This window comes from Salmo salar, chromosome ssa15 (assembly GCF_905237065.1).
Source record: "Salmo salar chromosome ssa15, Ssal_v3.1, whole genome shotgun sequence".
Taxonomy (NCBI): domain Eukaryota; kingdom Metazoa; phylum Chordata; class Actinopteri; order Salmoniformes; family Salmonidae; genus Salmo; species Salmo salar.
Window position 1 is genome coordinate 74,188,209 of NC_059456.1, and position 24,806 is coordinate 74,213,014.

At 42.0% G+C, this 24,806-nt stretch overlaps 1 protein-coding gene across 2 annotated transcripts in view; it reads left to right on the forward strand.

Moving 5' to 3' along the window:
• LOC106572145 (phosphatase and actin regulator 3) overlaps positions 1-24,806 on the forward strand; it is a 57,804-nt gene that overhangs the window by 27,103 nt on the left and 5,895 nt on the right. The window contains exons 2-7 of one of the 2 annotated variants that reach the window (XM_014146036.2): positions 5,476-5,640; positions 6,258-6,422; positions 11,743-11,952; positions 15,246-15,465; positions 16,055-16,224; positions 16,594-16,747. In XM_014146036.2, coding sequence (XP_014001511.2) covers positions 5,476-5,640; positions 6,258-6,422; positions 11,743-11,952; positions 15,246-15,465; positions 16,055-16,224; positions 16,594-16,747 — 1,084 coding nt within the window. Of the gene's footprint in view, positions 1-5,475; positions 5,641-6,257; positions 6,423-11,742; positions 11,953-15,245; positions 15,466-15,982; positions 16,225-16,593; positions 16,748-24,806 lie in introns of both variants that reach the window. The other variant, XM_014146035.2, reaches the window with a different exon arrangement.

A 24,806-nucleotide genomic window follows, 5' to 3' on the forward strand; every position in this document is an offset into this window, starting at 1 on the left:
TTTAATCTGTTTGCTTTCAGGGAGATGCTGGATCCTTAGGGTGGTATAATCAGTGTGTGTTTGCACGTGCCTGTGTGGGAGAGAGTGTGTGTTACAAACACATACTACAAATAGGAGTGTGGCTCTGTGTTTTGCCTGTTAGTCTCTGATCTTACTGTGTGTGAATTGATTTCCTTACTATTTTCTTGTCAAAGACCAGCCATGGTCAGTGTGTACAGTACACTTCCAAAAGGGCTGTCCCTATTAGGATAACTATTTTGGGTTCCATGTACTGTGGAAAGGGTTTTTACAGGGAAACCAAAAGTGTTCCACCTGGAACCAAAAAGTGTTCTTCAAAGAGTTCTCCTATTGCGACAGCCGAATAACTGTTTTAGGTTCTAGATGGCACCTTTTTTTTCTAAGAGTGTACAGATGTAGGATTTTAATTTGAACCAGTTTGCTACAGCAGGAAAACAATCCTGCAGCAACAGGAAATGTGGATTATCATTAGTGAAAATGTTTAGGTGTTGATACATTTTTTTGTTAGGGCAAATAAAGTCTGAAATTTCAAATTGGAAATTACAAACTTTAGAAGCCTTTTAACTCAAATACAGCAACAAAAGCGTGACCAAATTAAGATCCTACATCTGTATGTTACGTGATTTAACCTTAAAGCAGCATGCCAGGTTCAGGCCATGAGACAAATTGTGGGTGCGTGCGTGCACATGTATTTGCATGTGTACATCAGTGTTGTGTTTGTGTACAGTATATGCATATGCCTTGTGTGTATCAAAACCAACGCAGCGCTTATCCAATGCAGATACAAGACAAAGGGCAGAAATAAGCCTTCTCGAAAAGACATACAAACAGGACTTGATCCTAAGTGTTCTTTACTTGAAACGATGTAAAACAGGACTTGATCCTAAGTGTTTCTTTGTGAGGCTGCCTGCAGTAGTCGGTCTATTTGTGTACTCCCCCACCAGTCCTCATTCTTAACTCAAACATATGGTAACAAACAAGGCCCTCTGGCACTTACTATTGGCTGCTCTCATTGCTGACATTGTTTCTTAAAGCCAGTAGCCCACACATATGAGAATACCACACATAAGGCCGGGTTCTCAGACTCCGGAATAACTGAGTTATTCAGCTGATTTAGGTAAGTCTACTCCTGAACTGAAAAGCATATTCAATGCAGAATCTCTTAAGTCCAGGCCGTATTCATAAAGCGTCTCAAAGTAGGATTGCCTTTAGATCAGTGCCTGTTTAGATCCTAATTAATTAAGATTACACAGACACCAGGGACCTGATCCTAGATCAGCTCTCCTACTCTAAGATGCTTTATGAATACGGGCCAAGGAGTAGAATACATGTAGATGATATTTGTGATCTAGCTCGATCTCACATACAACATCCACTCTCCCATTGACTTTGCGTAAGGATGCAACTCAAAATAGCTTTGTATGGAAGGGTCTACTGTTTAAAACTGTTTAGTCATTTGTTTATTGAGGGTTTGATACATTTGTATTCCCTGTAACTATATTTGCCATTTATACGATGTTATCATTCAATTCAGTGTTAAGCAATTAGCGAAGATCTAAGTGATGCATTGACCAACCAGTTGCTAGTGTGGACACTCCACTCTTCATAGAGACCAGCTGGCTCTGAACTCTGCACCTTCCTTTGTGTTATGGTGGTGCAGGTGCTCTCTAGTCTCGATCAGATTTCCCTCTTAAATCACGGTGTGGCTGCTCACTAGGAAGCATGCACAGTCAGTCTTTCTCTGTTTCTCTGTGTGTGTTCTGGTAGTTAGCTGTGTGCTCTGATTGTGGCCGCCCCGTAGGCCATGGACAGATGGCAGCAAAGTTGCAGTGCCGGTGTGTGTGTGTGTGTGTGTAACTGAGGAGGTTAGCTGGCATGGCAGTGGGTAAGGAGGTGGACTGTTCAAGGGCACATTGTTAGTCCCCCCGGTGAAGGAAAAATGGGGTGATGGAAAGTAGCTTTGAACAGGAGTCAGGACTGAACTGAGAAGACCCTGAATCCCAAATCAACTGCTAGCCCCTACCCCCTATACACTTGGATATATCTGAGACAATTGGATAGGTGAAAGTGATAGGCCAGGTGGAATTGTCGCCATATCAGAGGGCATGATGAAGCCATTGACATATATAAATCTCTAGACACAGTCATATCCTGAGCTGTGAATGGATTTCTGGAGGTTGTTTGATCCATTAGTTTTCACTGTGGGATTGGAGCCATGCTACTCTACAAGTAGCCTCTTTCGAGTCCCCGACAGCCAGATGTTCTGGTTTTCAGGGGAAATGGAAAGAGCCTGTGACACTCCATCTTAACTCCTCCTCTGCATTTACTGGATTGGTTGAACAGTGCAGAAGAGGATCTCTTCCAACATTTTTTTCTTCTTTTGGTCAAGACCAGTATGTAGGGGATCTAGTTTCAGGCATGTCTTTTACACCTGCTACGTTAGGTTACTCTACAAGCTATGTGTGTGTATCGTGTGAGTCTGACCTCCACCGACTGTGACATTGCACCACGAAGTGCACTTCAACAATGCCCTTGTAATACGGACATAAGGCTGTTTATAATATAATTGCACCTATAAACAGCCCACCTTTCAATTCCACCTTAGGACAGCAGACGTTAGGTACAACCGAGTCTGTCATACATTATGTCAGTCATGTTTTATGTCTGTTGACTTTTGTCATTAGATAGACAGGAAATTAATTCCAATTATTTGTTGGAGATTTAGTGTTATGTATGAGTGCGATATGGCAGGTTAAGTTGGACCAAAATACAGAGCAGGGTCATGTTCATTGGGGCACGCAACTGAGAACATTTTATAATGATTTGCAAATTCAAGTAATCCCTCCTGGTTTTTGTCAGTTTTCTTCTGTTTGGTGCCAAATGAACACAACCCTGGTCTTCAAGTGTGTGAAAAGGGAGGGAGTTACCATTGTAACTAATTCCACAATTTGAATAACCCTTGCCATAGCATCCACACTAAAGGGTATTCATTACAACATAATAAGGCCTAATTCAAGTGTTTTTTTGGGGGGGGGGGTTTTCATTGTTTTATTGTGACGGTACAGCAGTAACCTCTCACAACACTGTCAGTCACGCATGAAAATATCTATTTTGCTCTATATCTGACCGTCACACTTGATTGTGCACTTGGCCTTGAATCAAAAAGACACTAAGTCACAGGAAAACAGAGTGTATCATAATCAGATATTCAGCTAGCAATAAAGATAGCTACATCTACCCCCCTAAAATACTAACATCTTTTAAATGTTAAAATATTTAGAATCTGTCCTCTCATATTTCCATGAGTGACTATCATAATGGCAGTTAAAATTACATTTGCTTTGTTCTCCTTACTTCCTCAGTAAAAGACTAGAAGATGAGTGGCTGGCTGTGGAGCTATACAGAGCAGGCTTGCTGGTTAAAATTCCGGTTTTGAATTTGCTGACAGCATGGTTTAACAGGGTGGGGTCCCTCCCCAGTGACATGCAGAAGCACAGTGGTTTAGTAGAATTTGACTATTTATTGAATTCTCAGTATCATTAGGTAACATGGCAACTGTCTTCATAATATAAAACATCTAGCAAGTCTGAGAACTAGAATACTGTATGCACAATATACTATGAAAATCATTGGACTCTAATGCTGCAAACAATTAGAATTCTACCTTTTTCCTCACAAAATGTGTTTAATCTAAATTTTACAGTTAGGAAAGCGTTCCAGACTTCTCGTGCTTGTATAGGCTATTAGTCTACTGGCCTAATACAGACTGTTTGTTGGACTGCAAAGAAAAGGTGTGCTGCCTAAACACGATACATGGACTTAATGAGTCCAAAGTTTACGTCGGCATATTCATTTAAATAGTATTGTTCATAACAGACCTTTCATGATGGAAATGTCTCTATTTATTTATTTATTTATTTATTTATTTATTTATTTATATATATATAAAATCTATCCCCATCCTTTGAAAAAAAAAAAGACTGAGTTTTCTTCAAATTCAATGTTATGCGACTACATTTAAAAAAAAAAAACATTAAAAAAAATACTTGATATACATTATGAATTGCTGGGCTCTGATTGGCTGCTGGAGATTCTCCTTCCGTATGGCAACAGCCTGGAACCCCCCCCTCTCTACTCCTGTCCCCCTCCCCTTTTTCTACTCACAGACCTCCTCCACTCTGCTTACCCTCTTCCTTGGATGCACTTGGACTGCTTTGCCTCCGAGGGGGCTCCTCTCCACTGACTGACTGCAGCATCTGGATGTGGTCGTCATGGCAACAGCAATGGTCCAACCCCCCCCCCCCCCCCCACCCCCATTCTCCTTCTCCCCCCTTTTTCTAAGCTCGCTGTGCTAATGCTCGCCGCTGCACGTCTTCAGGCTTGACCTGGATTCCGTGGTGTGCTGGTGTTTCCCCATTATTTGGGGTCCAATGCCAGAGCCCGCTCCTCCCCCACATCCCATCCCCAGGCCATGAGTTTGTAAGAAGAGAGAATATCGTGTCGCTTACAGCATCGGGGCTCTATCCACCCTCCCTCTCTCCCACTCTACTCACACAGAGCCTCAGTGAAATGAGGTAATTTCCCCGTTTTGATTAAACTGCCACCTCTGAATAAAGAAACCAAAATGTCTGCCTCCTGCCTGTTCCTGTTGTAATGGGTTTAGTCACACTGTTTTCCGCTTGGATTTTTTTCTGGTCTATTTACTGTACATTTTAATGTATGTCCTCTGTTTGTTTGAGATTGAATGTTAATACAACGTGACAGTCCGAACGCATGTAAGTCAGTATAGCTGTTGTGTGGGTGCGTGGCCGTGTCACTCATGCAGTCATTCATTGAAACCCGTGTTCTCTTTTGATGTTGAGGAGCTCTTGATGTGGGAGTGTCAAATCAGTCACCACAGTCAGTTCGTCAAATCAGACTAATAGATGGAGCAAGATTATCAGCGATGCAGTTTTTCTGTACATACTCTGCTTATGCCTTCATGAGAAACTTGTTTGGGTTGATGCACCTGTTTTCCTCTTGGGAGGTGTGGCTTTTCTATTTGGTGCTCCATCTTTAGCAGCTGTAGAGTCTTGCTATAGGGTTTCTCCTCTCAAGTCTTAAAGGGGAAAACCATATGAGACAGGGATGGCACGTTCTCTATGTTCATAAACTATTTTCTCTCTTTTGTTATTTCAATTGAATTGAAATATGTTTCATTTACTTAATGCATTGAGTGAACAATGACACCATGACATGATTTGCCAAACCATGAAATGCTCATGTATGATGGGATTATTTGCATATTTAAATGTTAACAAATTTCTTTCCTCCTACCCATGCCTCTCTTCTTCACCCGTCTCTCCACATCCCTCTCTCTACCCCTTCCTTCCTTACTCCGTTCCTCCTCTCTCTTTTCTCTCTCTCCTGTCTCTCCATCCTCCCTGTCTACCCCCACACCTCTCGCCCTGGTTGCAGTGGAGGTGATGGACCAGCAGAGGGTTCTGCATAGTGGCTGCCTGGTATCGGGGGTGCACACCCCGCCCATCCGCCGCAACAGCAAGCTGGCGAGCCTGGGGCGCATCTTCAAACCCTGGAAGTGGAGGAAAAAGAAAAACGAGAAGCTGAAGCAGAGCTCCACAGGTGAGAGAGACCCATCGCTAAACTACACAAACACGCACACTCACTTTTTCCTCTTCCCTACCAAATTAGGCCAGGCATAGCATATTATGAATAAAAGCACTTGGGTAATATCCCAACTATTTAAATTGGCTTTCTCTCTCTCAACTTATTATGACCCCAAATAGGACTTTTGCATATTGGTCTCAAGTTTTGTTAGATCAGTACGTGGTCATGAAAGAAAGGAAATGAGGAAAGGAAGCCATTTTAGAATATATGGATATCATGTAGTCTCCCTAAACAGATGGGTTGCTGCCCACATTAACAATGTTCCAACATACACATGCCAGAAAGCGCTGGTGGGAGGAGCTATATGAGGACGGTGCATTGTAATGGATTGAATGGTACGGTATCAAACACGTCAGACATATGGAAACCACATTCCAGTCATTACAATGAGCCCGTCCTTCTATAGCTCCTCCCACCAGCCTCCTCTGACACACACAGCATAGTGCTGTTGCCCTAGGTCTGGGATTTCTGAGACTAGTAGTCATGCTATGGAGATGATGAGTGTGAAATAGAGGGTAAACATGGTTGTAAAACTAAGCCGTGTATGTTGTCTCTTTATGTTCTCCCTGCAGATGTGGCATTGTCCAGTGGGTGTCTCTCACCAGAGCCCGGTTCCCCCTTGCAGGGCTCCTCAGATGGGACATGCATGTTGGGGGGGTTTGGGGGGTCGCTCAATGCCACTTTCACAGTTAGCAGTGTGGAGTATTTGGGCCCCGAAGAGGAACTCCCCCCACCAGGTAGGACAGCCCACCTCCATGGAAAACCTAAGGCTTAATCCCAAATTGTTTCCTAGATCCTACACTTTATGCACTTGTGGAGATCTAAGAAGATTTGATTGGTATAATGAAGCTTCTACCTCTTAGCCTATCATAGGGCAAGGTGGAGCTATAGTCCTCACCATATATTTGGACAGGGAAGCTAAATGTTTTATTTTGGCTCTATACTCCAGCATTTTGGATTCAAGATAACATTTTGAATATGAGGCGAACATACCGAATGTCACCTTTTCCAAGTCCTCCTTTCAAAGAAGATACAGTGGCAAGAGAAAGTATGTGAACCCTTTGGAATTACCTGGATTTCTGCATAAATTGGTCCTCAAATTTGCTCTGATCTTCAAAGTCACAACAATAGACACACATAGTGTACTTAAACTAATAACAGACAAATGATTGTATTTTTCTGGTCTATATTGAATACATCATTTAAACATTCACAGTGTAGGTTGAAAAAAGTATGTGAACCCCTAGGCTAATGACATCTCCAAAAGCTAATTGGAGTCAGCTAACCTGGAGTCGAGGTTGGAGATGTTGGTTGGAGCTGCCTTGCCCTATTAAAAAAAACACACAAAAGGTGAGTTTGCTATTCACAAGAATAATTGCCTGATGTGAACCATGCCCCGAACAAAAGAGATCTCAGAAGACCTAAGATTAAGAATTGTTGACTTGCATAAAGCTGGAAAGGGTTACAAAAGTATCTCTAAAACCCTTGATGTTCATCAGTCCACAGTAAGACAAATTGTCTAAATGGAGAAAGGTCAGCACTGTTGCTACTCTCCCTAGGAGTGGCTGTCCTGTAAAGATGACTGCAAGAGCATAGTGCAGAATGCTCAGTGAGGTTAAGAAGAATCCTAGAGTGTCAGCTAAAGACTTGTCCTCTGGAACATGCTAACATCTCTGTTGACGAGTCTACGATACGTAAAACACTAAACAAGAATGGTGTTCATGGGAGGACACCACGGAAGAAGCCACTGCTGTCCAAAAAAAACATTGCTGCATGTCTGAAGTTTGAAAAAGTGCAACTGGATGTTCGCAAAATATTCTGTGGACAGATGAAACTACAGTTGAGTTGTTTTGGAAGGAACACACAACACTGTGTGGAGAAAAAAGGCACAGCACAGCACACTAACCTCAACCTCATCCTAACTGCAAAGTATGGTGGAGGGAGCGTCATGGTTTGGGGCTGCCTCTGGGCCTGGACAGCTTGCTCTCATCGACAGAACTTGAATTAATTTTAGCCTAACATTCTCCTGCAAAATGTCTATCTGTCCGCCAATTGAAGCTCAACAGAAGTTTGATGACGTGACATGACAACGACCCAAAACACAGAAGTAAATCAACAACAGAATGGCTTCAACAGAAGAAAATACGCCTTCTGGAGTGGCCCAGTCAGAGTCCTGCCCTAACCCGAAGAATATTGCTGAACTGAAACAGTTTTGTAAAGAGGAATGGTCCAAAATTCCTCCTGACCGTTGTACAGGTCTGATCCGGAACTACAGAAAACGTTTGATTTGAGGTTATTGCTGTCAAAGGAGGGTCAACCAGTTATTAAATCCAAGGGTTCACATACTTTTCCCACCCTGCACTGTGAATGACACGGTGTGTTCATTAAAGACATGTAAACGTATAATTGTTTGTGTGTTATTAGTTTAAGCAGACTGTTTGTCTATTGTTGTGACCTAGATGAAGAGCAGATCCAATTTATGCAGAAATCCAGTTATTTCTAAAGGGTTCACATACTTTTTCTTGCCACTGTATATTGACACAGGATAGGGTAGTCACAGCAATATGATGAAGTCTACAATCATCCGTATTGCTTTTGCCTATCCAGTTTAGAGCGTGACTGTTTTTTTGGGGTCAGATTCCCCTCAAAATTTGGGACAAAACTTAGCGATACCGATATCTGCCAAGATTCTATTTTATGCCAGAGAAATGGAAAAAGTTACATTTTACACATTAAATTCATATAAATTGCCATCCAAAACAGCAATTGTCCAAGAAATATGCGTAAAATGTTGATTTCTTACATTGTGTAATTAAAGACGCATCATGAGAAGTGTTCAGATCAGCATGAGATTCCCTTTTTTCATCCTATTTATTGAAAAGCCGTTATCGGTGGAGTTATCTACTGATATAGCGGTAAAAGCAGTGCTTGACTTGAACTGAAATAGGTGCCGGTACTCATGTTGGGTGCCGGTACTGTTTATATTTAGGTGCAGGAGCTCCATAATACTTTTGAAAGAGGAGCTCAAGCAGTAGAAAATGTAAGGTGTCGGTACTCAGCTCCGGTGAGCTCCTGCCCAAGTCAAGCACTGGCCGACAATATCGGTGAACCAATATATTGGTCGGGCTCCAATCCAGTTAGATACATTTTTGAGTAATCACTGTGAGAGGGCCATGGAATTTGACTAAATCCTTTAGTGTTTATTTTTTAGGCATATCAAGGGGATTTAGAAAACAATGTTGTAACCACCATTCTGTTTTGTAAACAATTATGTTTTGACAGTTTTTACCATAGACTATTACAATATTCAGTACCAGTCAAAAGTTTGGATACACCTACGTATTCAAGGTTATTTAATATTTTTTATTTTTTTTGACTGTTTTCTACATTGTAGAATAATAGTGAAGACATCAAAACTAAGAAATAATACATATGGAATAATGTAGTAGCCAAAACGGTGTTAAACAAGTCAAAATACATTTTATATTTGAGATTCTTCAAAGTAGCCACTCTTTGCCTTGATCACAGCTTTGAACATGCTTGGCATTCTCTCAACCAGTTTCATGAGGTAGTCAACTGGAATGCATTTCAATTAACAGGTGTGCCTTGTTAACTATAGGAATTTCTTTCCTTCTGAATGCGTTTGTGCCAATCAGTTTTGTTGTGACAAGGTATACAGAAGATAGCCCTATTCGGTGAAATACCAAGTCCATATTATGGCAAGAACACCTCAAAGAAGCAAAGAGAAATGATACTCCATCATTACTTTAAGAAATGAAGGTCAGTCCGTATGGAAAATTTCAAAGTTTCTTCAAGTGCAGTTGCAAAAACCACCAAGTGCTATCATGAAACTGGTTTTCATGAGGACTGCCACAGGAAAGGAAGACTGCAGAGGATAAGTTCATTAGAGTTAACAGCCTCAGAAATTGCAGCCCAAATAAATGCCTCAGACTTCAAGTAACAGACACATCGCAACATCAACTGTTCAGAGGAGACTGTGAATCAGGCCTTCATGGTCGAATTTCTGCAAAGAAACCACTTCTGAAGGACACCAATAAGAAGAAGAGCAATGGACATTAGACCAGTGGAAATCTGTCCTTTTGGTCTGAGTTAAAATTTGAGATTGTTGGTTCCAACCGCCATCTCTTAGGTGAAAGGATGATCTCCGCATGTTTAGTTCCCACCGTGAAGCATGGAGGAGGTGTGATGGTGTGGGGGTGCTTTGCTGGTGACATTGTCAGTGATTTATTTAGATTCAAGGCACACTTAACCAGCATGTCTATCACAGCATTCTGCAGCGATATCCCATCTGGTTTGCCCTTAGTCCCACTATAATTTGTTTTTCAACAGGACAATGACCCAACACACTTCCAGGCTGTGTAAGGGCTATTTGACCAAGGAGAGTGATGGAGTGCTGCATCAGATGACCTGGTTGGACTGCAGAGTGAAGGAAAAGCAGCCAACAATTGCTCAGCATATGTGGGAACTCCTTCAAAACTGTTGGAAAAGCATTCCAGGTGAACCTGGTTGAGAGAATGCCAAGAGTGTTCAAAGCTGTCAAGGCAAAGGGTGGCTACTTTGAAGAATCTCAAATATAAAAAGTAGTTTCGATGTCTTCACAATGTAGAAAATAGTAAAAATAAAGAAAAATCCTGGAAAGAATAGGTGTGTCCAAACTTTTGTGTGTGTGTGTATTATTACTACCGTTCAAAAGTTTCGGTTCACATAGAAATGTCCTTGTTTTTGAAAGAAAAGCTTTTTTTTATTTTGTCCATTTGTAAAATTACATCAAGTTGATCAGAAATACTGTGTAGACATTGTTAATGTTGTAAATGACTATTGTAGCTGTAAACGGCTGATTTTTATTTTATTTTTTAAATGGAATTATGTACATAGGCGTCTGGCAGCTTCATTAAATAGTACCCGCAAAACACCAGTCTCAACATCAACTGTAAAGAGGCGACTTCGGGATGCTGGCCTTGTAGGCAGAGTTGCAAAGAAAAAGACATATCTCAGACTGGCCAATAAAAGAAAAGATTTAGATGAGCAAAAGAACAGACACTGGACAGAGGAACTCTGCCTAGAAGGCCAGCATCCCGGAGTCGCCTCTTCACTGTTGACGTTGAGACTGGTGTTTTGCGGGTACTATTTCACGAAACTGCCAGTTGAGGACTTGTGAGGCGTCTGTTTATCAAACTAGACACTAATGTACTTGTCCTCTCGCTGAGTTGTGCACCGGGGCCTCCCACTCCTCTTCTATTCTGGTTAGAGCCAGTTTGCGCTGTTCTGTGAAGGGAGTAATACACAGCGTTGTATGAGATCTTCAGTTCCTTGGCAATTTCTCGCATGGAATAGAACAAGAATAGACTGACGAGTTTCAGAAGAAAGTTTTGTTTCTGGGCAATTTGAGCCTGTAATCAAACCCACAAATGCTGATGCTCCAGATACTCAACTGGTCTAAAGAAGGCCAGTTTTATTGCTTCTTTAATCATAACAACAATTTTCAGCTGTGCTAACATAATTGCAAAAGGGTTTTCTAATTATCAATTAGCTTTTTAAAATGATAAACTTGGATTAGCTAACACAACGTGCCGTTGGAACACTGGAGTGATGGTTGCTGATAATTGGCCTCTGTGCGCCTATGTCGATATTCCATAAAAAAATCTGCTGTTTCCAGCTACAATAGTCATTAACAATGTCTACACTGTATTTCTGATCAAGTTGATATTATTTCAATGGACAAAAAATTTGCTTTTCTTTCAAAAACAAGGACATTTCTAAGTGACCCCAAACTTTTGATTGGTTGTTGTGTGTTTCTTATAAATAAATAAATAAATAAATTATTCACAGTGGCTATTTTAGATGTATAAAAGTCCCTCAAAATGAACCACATGATACTCACACGATCCACTAGGGAGCAGCGGAGACATCTGAAAACAACCACCAGTGGTGATGAAACGGCATCATTCATTCACTGACAACTGTCACTGTAAATGTTGTCCTGGCGTTACGAGATTAGACTTCGATTAAACTTAATTAATTGAACACGTCTTTCAGTGGCTGAGCCTCCAGGGGACTGTGAGCCAGAGGGAAATAGCAGTCAAAATACAAAGGAAGAGGAGGAGGCGCAGCCTGGTGCCTATGCCTCTGAGGAGGTCCAGGAGGAAGGAGAAAAGACGGAGAGGCATGAAGAGGAAATACCTCGGGGAACCACACCACCTCCAGTAGCGGCCAAACCGGTGATGCCACAGATGAGCAGTGGCGATGGTAAGAAGGCTAGTTAAGTGTACCAGGGTTGGGGTCAATTCGAATTGAAGAGTCCATTCAGGAAGTGAACAGACATTCCGATTCCAAGTTTTCCTTAATGAAAAGCATTGAGAAAATGTGGAATCGGAATTTTAGTTTACTTGATGAATTCATTGATTTGAAATGGAATTGACCCATAACCTGGTGGAGTGTACTAAGAGGGGACCATAATGCCAAAACACTGCACTGCACACTCCAAGAGGGGTAGTGTGGACCCCACATGTACAAACACACACACTCACAAATACATACAGTGCCTTCAGTAATTATTCACACCATTTGAATTTTTCCTAATTTTATTGTGTTACATAGATTAAATAGATTTTTTTTGATTTTTTTTTCACTGGCCTACAGACACAATACCCCATCATGTCAAAGTGGAATTATGTTTTTCACAAATGAATTAAAAATGAAAAGCTGAAATGTCTTGCATCAATAAGTATTCAACCCTTTTGTTATGGCAAGCCTAAATAAGTTTAGTAGTAGAAAGTGCTTAAGTCCCATAATAAGTTGCATGGACTCACTCTGTGTGCAATGATAGTGTTTAACATGATTTTTGAATGACTACCTCATCTCTGTACCCCACACATACAATTATCTGTAAAGTCCCTCAGTCGAGCAGTGAATTTCAAACACAGATTCAACCACAAAGACCAGGCATGTTTTCCAATGCTTTGCAAAGAAGGGCACCTATTGGTAGATGGGTAAAAAGCAGAGCTTGAAGAATTTTGAAAGGAAAAATTGGCAAATGTTGCACAATCCAGGTGTGGAAATCTCTTAAAGACTTACCCAGAAAGACACTCAGCTGTCATCGCTGCCAAAGGTGCCTCTACAAACTATTAACTCAGGGGTGTGAATACTTATGTAAATGAGATCTGTATTTCATGTTCAATACATTTGCAAACAATTCTAAAAACATGTTTTCACTTTGTCATTATGGGGTATTGTGTGTAGATGGGTGAGGAAAAAAATGATTTAATCCATTTTGAATTCAGGCTGTAACACAACAAAATGTGGAATAAGTCAAGGGGTATGGATACTTTCTGACGGATCATACCTGTACGGCCAACCCGGGGTTCGATCTCACGTTAACAATGACAATTCGTATTCCAAAAACAAGCATACTTCCTACCATTACCTTACCAATGGTTTAGGTTGGCAAAGGTGACACTACTTCAAGTCTCAGGCCAGGTGGCAATGTCACCACATGATGGCTAGTAGCTTATTATCTTTGTAGCTCAGTTGGTAGAGCATGGCGCTTGTAACGCCAAGGTAGTGGGTTCGATTCCTGGGACCACCCATGGATAAAATGGGCTCCCGAATGGCGCAACGGTCTAAGGCACTGCATCTCAGTGCAAGAGGCGTTACTACAGTCCCTCGTTCGAATCCAGGCTGTATCACATCCGGCCGTGATTGGGAGTACCATAGGGCAGCGCACAATTGCCCAGCGTCATCCGGGTTTGGCCGGGGTGGGCCCGTCATTGTAAATAAGAATTTGTTCTTAACTGACTTGCCTAGTTAAATTAAATAAAAATGTATGCACGCATGACTGTAAATAACATACAGTTGAAGTCGGAAGTTTACAAACACCTTAGCCAAATACATTTAAACTCAGTTTTTCACAATTCCTGGTTAAAAAATTCCCTGTCTTACGTCAGTTAGGATCACCACTTTTATTTTAAGAATGTGAAATGTCAGAATAATAGTAGCGAGAATGATTATTTCTGCTTTTATTTCTTTCATCACATTCCCAGTGGGTCAGAAGTGTACATGCACTCAATTAGTATTTGGTAGCATTGCCTTTAAATTGTTTAACTTGGGTCAAACGTTTCGGGTAGCCTTCCACAATAAGTTGGATGAATTTTGGCCCATTCCTCCTGACAGTCAGGTTTAGTGGCCTCCTTGCTCGCACACACTTTTTCAGTTCTGCCCACAAATGTTCTATAGGTTTGAGGTCAGGGCTTTGTGATGGCCACTCAAATACCTTGACTTTGTTGTGCTTAAGCCATTTTGCCACAACTTTGGAAGTATGCTTGGGGTCATTGTCCATTTGGAAGACCCATTTGCGACCAAGCTTTAACTTCCCGACTGATGTCTTGAGATGTTGCTTCAATATATCCACATAATTTTCCTTCCTCATGATGCCATCTATTTTGTGAAGTGCACCAGTCCCTCCTGCAGCAAAGAACCCCCACAACATGATGCTGCAACCCCCGTGTTTCACGGTTGGGATGGTGTTCTTCGGCTTGCAAGCCTCCCCCTTTTTCCTCCATAGATAATGATAGTCATTATGGCCAAAAAGTTATATTTTTGTTTCATCAGACCAGAGGACATTTCTCCAAAAAGTACGATCTTTGTCCCCATGTGCAGTTGCAAACCGTAGTCTGGCTTTTTTAATGGTGGTTTTGGAGCAGTGGCTTCTTCCTTGCTGAGCTTTTCAGGTTATGTCGATATAGGACTCGTTTTACTGTGGATATAGATACTTTTGTACCCGTTTCCTCCAGCATCTTCACAAGGTCCTTTTGCCGTTGTTCTGGGATTGATTTGCACTTTTTGCACCAAAGTACGTTCATCTCTAGGAGACAGAACGCGTCTCCTTCCTGAGCGGTATGACGACTGCATGGTCCCATGGTGTTTATTTGCGTACTATTGTTTGTACAGATGAACGTGGTACTTTCAGGCGTTTGGAAATTGAACCAGACTTGTGGAGGTCCACCACTTTTTTTCGGAGGTCTTGGATTTCGTTTGATTTTCCCATGATGTCAAGCAAAGAGGCACTGAGATTGAAGGTAGGTCTTGAAATTCATCCACAGGTATACCTCCAATTGACTCAAATGATGTCAGAAGCATCTAAAGCCATGGCATTATTTTCTGGAATTTTCCAAGCTGTTTAAAGGCACAGTCAACTTAGTGTATGTAAACTTCTGACCCACTGGAATTGTGATTAAGTGAAATAATCTTTTGCTGGAAAAATGACTTGTCATGCACAAAGTAGATGTCCTAACTGACTTGCCAAAACTATAGTTTGTTAACAAGAAATTTGTGGAGTGGTTGAAAAACAAGTTTTAATGACTCCATCCTAAGTGTATGTAAACTTCCGACTTCAACTGTATATTACTACTAGTGCAAACAGCTAACATCTTGTACATAAACAACATATTGAAGGACCACACATCCATACACAAAGAGGATATGGACCACACGCACCCACCACTACTTTAACTGATATCTCTTTGTCTTTCTCTGCCTCTCAGACCCATCCGCTGTGCCCTCACACTTGGTCAACTCTTTCCTGCCTAAAGAGCCGCCTAGGACTCCCGAGAGCCTGGCCCCCATGGTGGCCCTGCGAGGGCCCGTCTCCAACCCCTCAGGGTCTCCTCACCTCGCCAATATTATGCACCTTCCCATGCCCCCTAGCTGTATCATGGAGGAGCTACAACGAGCCTTTGCCTCAAAGGCGAACCGTCAGGAAAGGTGAGCAGCACAGCAAATTCACTGCAAACAGACACATAACCTCACCATTATGTGACGGGAGTTCATGTTGTCTCTCATGTTCTGGAACTTAAAGCCTGTAGGTATAAGGCTTTATAACTTGTTATAAGCATGATATGAGCCTTTTATAATGTCTTATAATAAGGCTTATATTATATGTCTCTCTATGTATACATGCTCATGGCAAGTCTTACAATGCATTATAATTGGATAATAATGCATTATACCTGCAGGTTAAGTAAAGCGTTATTTAATCCCTCATTGATGTTATAGCCGATTTCAGCGTACATCCGCCATGTTGCATGTTCACTCCCCCATTGAAGAATCCAGTGTTCACTCCTATGGTATGTTCACCTAAATGCTCACCCACTGTCTCCATGTTAACTCCTACCTGTATGTTACCTTTCAAATGGACCTGCACCGCCATGCTCACCCATCCATAAACCCCCTCTTGTGCTGTTAACCCCCGTGCTCCCTCCTCCCTCCCGTGTTCCCTCAGTGTGCATGGGCCTGCTGAGCCGGGCTCAACCCCGTGGCGGCGCTCTGATGGGCGACTCTCTCGCTCCTCCAGCTCGGAGAATCCATCGGTGGCGAGCGGCGGCGTTGTCGACTGGCTACACCAAGCAGAGAGGAAGAAGGAGGCGGAAGAGAACAAGGAGAACGTGCGGCTGGACCAGTGCTTCTCCGACGCCTCGGGCCTCCCCAACGATCAGGACGACTGGAACGACTCTGTCATCTCTGGTGGGTCTTTTCTTAAAGGAAAGATTGCATACAACGACATCCACCAAATAAACAACATATTAATTATATCCCCCTTCCCAAGCGATATATATATATATATATATTCACACAATTCAAAAATAGACTTTCATTTTCAAACATTCTAACTCCTGGGCTCAACATCGGGGGGAAAACAGACGATGGGTTGAAACGGTTGAACAGCGGTTACAGCAATTTTAAGACATTGTTTTTGGGCATTATGGACTCTCCTAAACTTGAGACCTGCAAGTGATTTATGAGGTTTGAGTTGAATGTGCACATTTTAGGTTAGGTTTCTGCCTTGTGAGAGCAATCTTGAAGTGATCGCTGACGTCCTGTGTGTGTATGTAGGTACACTACCTCGCAGGCTAAGGAAAGAGCTCTTGGCGGTGAAGCTTCGGAATCGACCCAGCAAAGAGGAGCTGGAAGACCGGAATATCTTCCCAGCGCGGACCGAACAGGAACGTCAGGAAATACGCCAGCAGATTGAGATGAAACTCACCAAGTAAGTGGTGTCATCTTCACCCACCCCTTTCTCAATTCATCTTCCCTTAATTCCTCACTTCCTCTTGCTCCTTATCAAAAGGCGCTGGAGAAGAAGGTCCAAGGAACGGGACCTTGGACCTTCTTCTCCAATATGGTTGGGAATCACGCAAGAAGATAGGATTCAAGGAATACTGGAATTGGTAAAAAGCCCACCTAGATCACATCCAGATCTACTGCAAGGACCCCCTTAATTTTCAACATATTTCCTACCCTTTAGTGCCCTCAAACTCAACTCTGGACCTTGAAGCCAGTTCCACTGCTTGTTTTCATTGTTCCCCTCTAATCAGGGACTGATTTAGACATGGCACATCAGATGGGTGCAATTCATTATCAGGTAGAAGAGAAAACCAGCAGGCTCTGGACCTCGTAGGGTAAGAGTTGAATACCCTTGCTATAGTGGATGGATGCAGACCTGGGTTCAAATACTATTTTAAATCTTTCAAATACCTGTCAGATGGGAAGGGTTTGCAGTTTCGGAACTATTCTACTGGTCCATTTTTAGCACAGATAAAGTATCTGAAATGATTTAAAATAGTACTATTATACTGGCACATTAAGCACAGAAGGTATTTGAAATGATTTCAAATAGTACTTGAACCCGGGTCTGGATGGACAACATGAACCTGAAGGCTCTTTTGGGACATAAGACAACACTATTGATTGTGTATAAAATGTCAACGTAAATACAGATCGAAATCTGTGAATGTCCACGAGAGAAGAGAGTCTGAACAGTGATAGAAGAGGATGAAACTATAAGCTTACTGGTAGTGGTAATGTTGGAGTAGGTGGGGGGTTTAGAGTGGAGGTGAGAAAGACAATCTGATCGAGGAGAATTATCCTCTTGCCTTGCATTGAGTTGATTTGCGTCGCCCAGTTAATCTGGCATTGTTCTGTACATTCTTTGGAATCAACGCTTGGACTTGGCCAATCCTAAATAGTCGCTCTATTGTGTTGGAGGGATTTTAAAGCAGCCAAGTGCTAAACCTGCTGATTGACCAAATCAAGCTTTAGACAAAACCAATCCTTAGTTGAGGGAGTGAGATTAATAATTACACTGAGTGGTTTCATGGCCAATTGGAGTAAAATCCTGCAAACTCTAAACTTCATTGTTGACGTGGGTTATACAAGTAGAATGTGGCGCACTGTGATAAAATACCCAGATTCCTTCTCAAGAAGAAAAACTTTATGATTTCAAGAATGCTACTGGAGGGTTAGGGATAAGAAATCAGGAATCGTGCATTACCATTTTTCTATTGACTCCTTTTTGTTGGTGTACTGTTTAGTTGTACTGTCCATACCATTTCACACAAGACGTTCAATCACAGGAAGATATTAGAATTTGAACACAACCTCCAGTAACAGTCTTCGCTATGTACAGACCAGGGGGCACTGTAGATATTAGCATATGGACACGAGACTTCCAGAATAGTAATGGAACAAAACGCTCCCCTAAACCAACAGTACTTTTACTGCACTGTTTCACATTAGTGGAAAACCACAACAGTTCGGTATGAGTACAGAATGTGAAGGCATTTCAGGACTATTCCTTCACACCAATGTGTTATGTAACCAGCCACATTTAAAAAAATGTTAGATCTTTATTTTAACAGGGAAAACATATTGAGGCCTAGGTCTCTTTTTATAAATGTGCCCTGTAATAACTCAGTCGAGTGCTACTCACCTTCGAGAAAGCGATTTAACAGTCGGAGACTCCCAGGAAAACAATCGACCTCAGGCTCTTTTTAGTTCCGCTCAAACTAACAGGATACTCAAATTGTAATTTTGTCACAGGACAACAAGAGAATGTATTCACTACCAGCAGCAAACAAACACCTTATGTAAAAGGCCACGTCAGAGCAGCAGTTGCAGCATGACTTGTAAGAGGCTTGCGTAAGAGCCCCAGGGTCAGGCAGTGTGCTCTGTGAAGACGGAATTCCTCTTGCATGGGAGTGAGATGTGGAGCTGTCTGAGGAAGGTCGCATTGAGGTCGCCATTGTAGGCTTGTCACACAAAAGAGCATAGATGCAAAAACTAACATCAAACATAATCATTTGTGGTGTGATTTCATTGAGAGGGGTGCACACAATGCAATTGCGAGTTGCATTTGGAACTGAATAATATGCCTTCCATTCTATTTGAAATATGATAGTTATTTTGCTCACTGCTCAATGGTCTCTGCCATTTTGCTTGTGCAAAATGCTGTCCTAAGTGTGTAAAGAACTGCATCCCAATCGGGATCTTGGAAACCAACTGTGTGTCCTATAGGCTATGTGTACTGAATTAGACCCCATTTGAGATGAACTGGTAAACATATTTCAGGGGGACCACTATACCTCTAACATTTCTCCCCCTAAATGTCGGGGTTTTGACCGTTGAATTAAGCCTGGTTTATGATGTGATTTTGAAACTAGAATCTGCACACACAGTGGGCCTCCAGGACCACGAGTTGGAGACCTGTGTGAACACTGTGGAAGAGAACTCACAGGAGCATAGGGCACCACCCAAGCAGTCGGTCCCAATTTGTTCCCTACATCTTCCCCTAGGCCCTCTGATCTGAGGCCTACAGATCAGAGATTTTCACATCTGTACAGTGGAAGCGATATGATGGAAGCACCACTACATTGCTCCTACCTATCCAGACCCTTCAGATCAGCAAACATTGAAGGGTTAGCACCAAGGGGTAGCGGTAGGGAGTGATTTCGGACCGGCTGTAGGGACTCTTATCTCAGTATACTATCATTTGTGCTCTCATCGTCTAGTCAGTTAGGGCTGTGGCAGTCAGTTAGGGCTGTGGCGGTCACGAAAGTTTTGTCAGCCGGTGATTGTCAAGCAAATAACTGTCGGTCTCGCGGTAATTGACTGGTATTAACAAACACATTTAGCATCTCCTGGCTTCCGCTACAAACCACTGATGTTGACCTTTTAAAAAGTCTAATAAATCCATGTAATATAGCCTACACCTTCACAATAAATCCATTATTTATTTTAGACAGGTCTAAAGAAGCATGAGATGAAGAAAATGTAGTCTATTTCAGAAGAACAGAATAGCATGTTATACCAAATGGCTGTGGGCTACAAGTTCATTTAGCAGACGAGATTTTCTTAGAATTCCGTGGCATTATTTTATAGTATGACGAATTTAATAAATCTGAATAAAATGGGAAGGATATTTTCTCCAAACGATTTGAGGGAGTGCGCACGTGGCTATTCTGTGTTGAGAGGTTAACAAAGAAATAGGTACTCCTTTATGCTTAATTTTTTAGTTATTAATGTAACTTTAGTTGTTCTACAATCGTTGGGCGATATGTTTTGAATTTTAATACATTGTTAGGCTGCATGTTGCGACTCTAATGAAAAAAGTTGCATGCAAGGCATGAGCTCTGCTTATTTTTTTGTTGTTGTGCAGGCTGTAACGCTACATCAGTCACTCAGTCACAATTTGACAAGCACTTGATAATGCCTAGAATTTCACGGCGGCATCCCCTTTGTGTGGCCATAATGCACCCTAAAAAAATCCATGCCTTTTCAGGCCAGTGGCCGTTGTGCCCTCACGCTCCATCATGTCCATCGGGTCTTTCTCACAGGCTACAAGTGAAGACGGCAGGTGTGGGGCGGCAGGTAGCCTAGTGGTTAGAGCGTTGGACTAGTAACCGAAAGGTTGATCGAATCCCTAAGCTGACAAGGTAAAAATCTGTCGTTTTGCCCCTGAACAAGGCAGTTAACCCACTGTTCCTAGGCCGTCATTGAAAATAAGAATTTGTTCTTAACTGACTTAACTAGTTAAATAAAGGTAAAATAAAAAAAGACATCAGGGACACAACTGCGCACGTCCTTATCCAATTCCGAGGTGCATATTGAAGATATTGGAAGAACTGTCCACATTTACATTTCATCAGCCAACAAGATGAGTAGTATTAACGTACAGCAAAAGCATTAGCCTATGTCAATCTACTATTCCCCATAGTACAAAGGTCGATGTATTCTATTCTGTGCGAGAATAAATAAATATTCTAAACTAGCTTAAAATGGTCTGGGACAGTTGTGGGATGCGATAGATCCCAAATTAATACAACCACTAGCATCAAAAAATTAAAAAAAATGTACGCAACAGATCAGAACATTTAGCTTAAAATGTTGATAAACTATTAGGCTATATTATTCACCTTAAGCGCAGCAATGCGCATAAGGTAGCAGGCTATAAGCGCAAATGTTCCATTAGCGGAAAACATTTAGAATGGACAATTATCATGCACCTGTATCAAAACGGGCAGCTGGAAAAATTCATGTCATCTATGCACTTAAATAGCGAATGGATGATGCTTTTCCCCGTGGTTTATTTTCATGCCAGCCAGGTAGGCTATACTCCTGTTGTAAATATAAGCAATGTGCTTAATATTAGGAAAGTTGAAAAATAAACATAGTAGGTGTCACACCTGTTCCCGCTCCCCAGCATTACACACTCCTGCCACCATCATTACGCACACATGCATTCCCCCAATCACGCGCATCAGCAATTATTGGACTCACCTGGACTCAATTATCTCTGTCATTACCTCCCCTATCTCTGTCTGATTCCCCGCTATGTTCCCTGCTTCTGCATTAATTGTCGTTTGCCGTTTTGTACCCATGTGCTGACGCTGTTCTTGTCTTGGTCTGTTTCCTGATTAAATGTTGACACCCCGTACCTGCTTCTCATCTCCGGTGTCGGTCCTTACAATACATCTAGCCTAAGGAAAGATGATCCTCCTCTTTTTAGTAGAGGCCATCACTCTGTTTTCTTGCGCAATTGCATAGCCTATTGAAATGTTGCACAACATGACCTCATGGGCTCTCATGAAGTGTTTGATTAGATTGTCTAACACATTTGCATTGATGTCAGTGATTAGAGGGACAATAGAGTGATGAGTACCAGGCAGTTAGCAGGTTTGGTAGGCTACTAATGACCATCAGCAGCATCAGAACATGGAGAAGCCTAATTATCGTGACTAAACGGTCACGTGGAATTTGACTGCATTTGACTGCCGGTATGGCAGTAATTTGGTCATCTCAAAAGCCCTAGTCACAGTTACCTCCATACAAAACAGAGACCACATGAAAAGGTCCACTGCAAATATTGAGACTTGTAAACATTTTGATTCGCACACTAGAGTAGAAATTTATTTGAGCTGCTTATTCCTTCTTTACGTGGTAACACTAGTGCATTCGGAAAGTGTTCTGACCCCTTCCCCTTTTTCCATATTTTGTTACATTACAGCCTTATTCTAAAATTGATTAAATAAAAAAATGTCCTCATCAATCTACAAACAATACCCCATAATTACGAAGTGAAAACCGTTTTTTTTTGTTGATAAAATTGATTAAAAAAAAAAAAAACATACCTTATTACGTAAGTATTCAGACCCTTTGCTATGAGACTTGAAATTAAGCTTATGTGCATCCTGTTTCCATTGATCATCCTTGCAACTTGATTGGAGTCCACCTGTGGTAAATTCAATTGATTGGACATCATTTGGAAAGGCACACAGTTGTCAGTGCAAAAACCAAGCCATGAGGTCGAAGGAATTGTCCGTAGAGCTCCGAGACAGGATTGTGTCGAGGCACAGATCTGGGGAAGAGTACCAAAAGAATTCTGCAGCATTGAAGGTCCCCAAGAACACAGTGGCCTCCATCATTCTTAAATGGAAGTTTGGAACCACCAAGACTTTTCATAGAGCTGGCCGCCCAGGCAAACTGAGCAATCGAGGGAGAAGGGCCTTGGTCAGGGAGGTGACCAAGAACCCGATGGTCACTCTGACAGAGCTCCTCTGTGGAGATGGGAGAACCTTCCAGAAGGACAACCATCTCTGCAGCACTCCACCAGACGGAAGCCAAACAGGATTCTCTGGTCTGATGAAACCAAGATCGAACATCTCTGGAGAGACCTGAAAATAGCTGTGCAGCGAGCCTCCCCATCTAACCTGACAGAGCTTGAGAGGATCTACAGAGAAGAATGGGAGAAACTCCCCAAGTGCAGGTGTGCCAAGCTTGTAGCGTCATACCCAAGTACTCGAGGCTGCCAATGGTGCTGAGTAAAGGGTCTGAATACTTATTTAAATGTAAAATGTTTAATACATTTGCAAAAATGTCATTATGGGGTATTGTGTGTTGATTGATGGGGAAAAAAATTATTCAATACATTTTAGAATAAGGCTAACGTAACAATGTGGAAAAAGTCAAGGGGTCTGCACTGTATGTGCCAGTTTGCTGTGTATGCTCCATATGTTGGTGACACTGCACTTTTTTAGAGAAGGGAAAGCCCAACTATATTTAGCCCTGAAGATGGCGGAGAAGAGGGAAGCTTAGCAGAGGAGTAAAGCATATTTCCCCAGAGTACCCTTACTGAAAGGCAAAAACAGTCCATCACTCCCGGCTTAGATCTCCCTAACGGCTCCTAGCTTAGATTTAATTTAAAAAAAATCCTAGCTTCTCCAGATGAGAGAAACTGCCAGTTGTGTTGCGGTGGGAGCAGAAAGAAATATGCTGTCCTAGCTTATCACTGGGATAATGACACATTCTGTCCGTTATCACAGTGTGAAATAACCTTTCTATCAATAGTGCTCTCTGCCATCCACTGCTGCGGCGGGGCTATTCTTAGCTTAGATACTATTGAATAATGCATCCCGGTGCACTCCTCTCTCTCTCTCTCTCTCCTGCAAAATGTGTGTTGTTGTGGGGAAAGTGCAATATACAGTAGGCCAGAATGCAGATGTTTTTTTTATTTATTTTGAAGGAGAGTGGAATTCCAAACTTATTCCTATTTTTATGACAGCCTGGGAGAGAAGCAGGGAGACAAAATATAGGGAGCAGAAATGAGTAGCGTTTATGCCGAGATAGAACCGGGATCCCCACTGCAGGGGAATCGGGCCTATATGGTTACAGAAGCGAGAGTGTTACACGCTTGACCAGACTCCGGGCCATCAAAAGATGTTTTGCGGAGAGCTGGGTTACTGTGACTGCTCACTGCAGTCTGGCTGCCTTCTTTTGGCCGTCAATTTGTGGTTGAAGGATAAAAGAGACCTAATGCCTGCTTTAACCGCCTACTCAAAGTTGACTTTCCTTTTCTTTCCGGGCACGACTAGCAGGGCTTTATATTTATCCTAGTATTGTTTTATAGGCTATATGTTATACTACTAAGGATTCAATCCAAACGGATTACAGAACAGCGCACTACTGACCTTTTTAATGGTAATTTACGCTTCAGTGCGTAAATGAATGCGATCTCTGTGTCTGGAAAAAATGCCTTTAAAAGGGGTCATCACTAGTCATAAACCCACCTATTTCTACAATCTGATCTTCTTAAAATCTTTATTTTTACGGTATAGCCAATTTTGACTGTGGCTTATCTAATGGGAACCTTTTAAAAGGAACATTGGCGGCTGTGTAGTAGGCACTAGTTAAAGGTAATTTAGGCTTAAGCCAACATGCGCAGCATTTACCATGCGATCATCTGTGAAAAATGCCCAATTGAATCCAGGCCACAGTGTTTGTAAACTCGTGCTGACACAAATTCTGTGAGTCATTGTAGGACAGTGGGTAGGCTACCTTATACACCTGCAGAATATACTGCGCATTCATCTCATGTTCTGTGTTCAAGAAAAACCGAATTTCTAAACTGTATTGTATTTTAGACAGCTGTCCTTCGGTCAATATAGGCCTATGTAATTATAGGGTAGGAAACATCAAAACATTAATATTTGTATGAGCCCTCTGTCTCTTCACTTTACCTTTCCAAATCCCCCAAGTTAAGATATTATTTGTTGCCAAGAAAAGTAAACGTTCTAATCTACACATACACACAGCTATGATTAGGCAGGCCTACACTGCAACATAATACCCACTGGTGGGTTGCTGAGGTGTACTGTCGTAAGGGTTCCCCGGGAAGAATCCATTGTATTAGATTTCCATGAGAAACGTGTTGCTAAGCAACCCATCGACCAGGTCAATATCATGGTGATATAGCATCCATTGGGGCTTTTGAG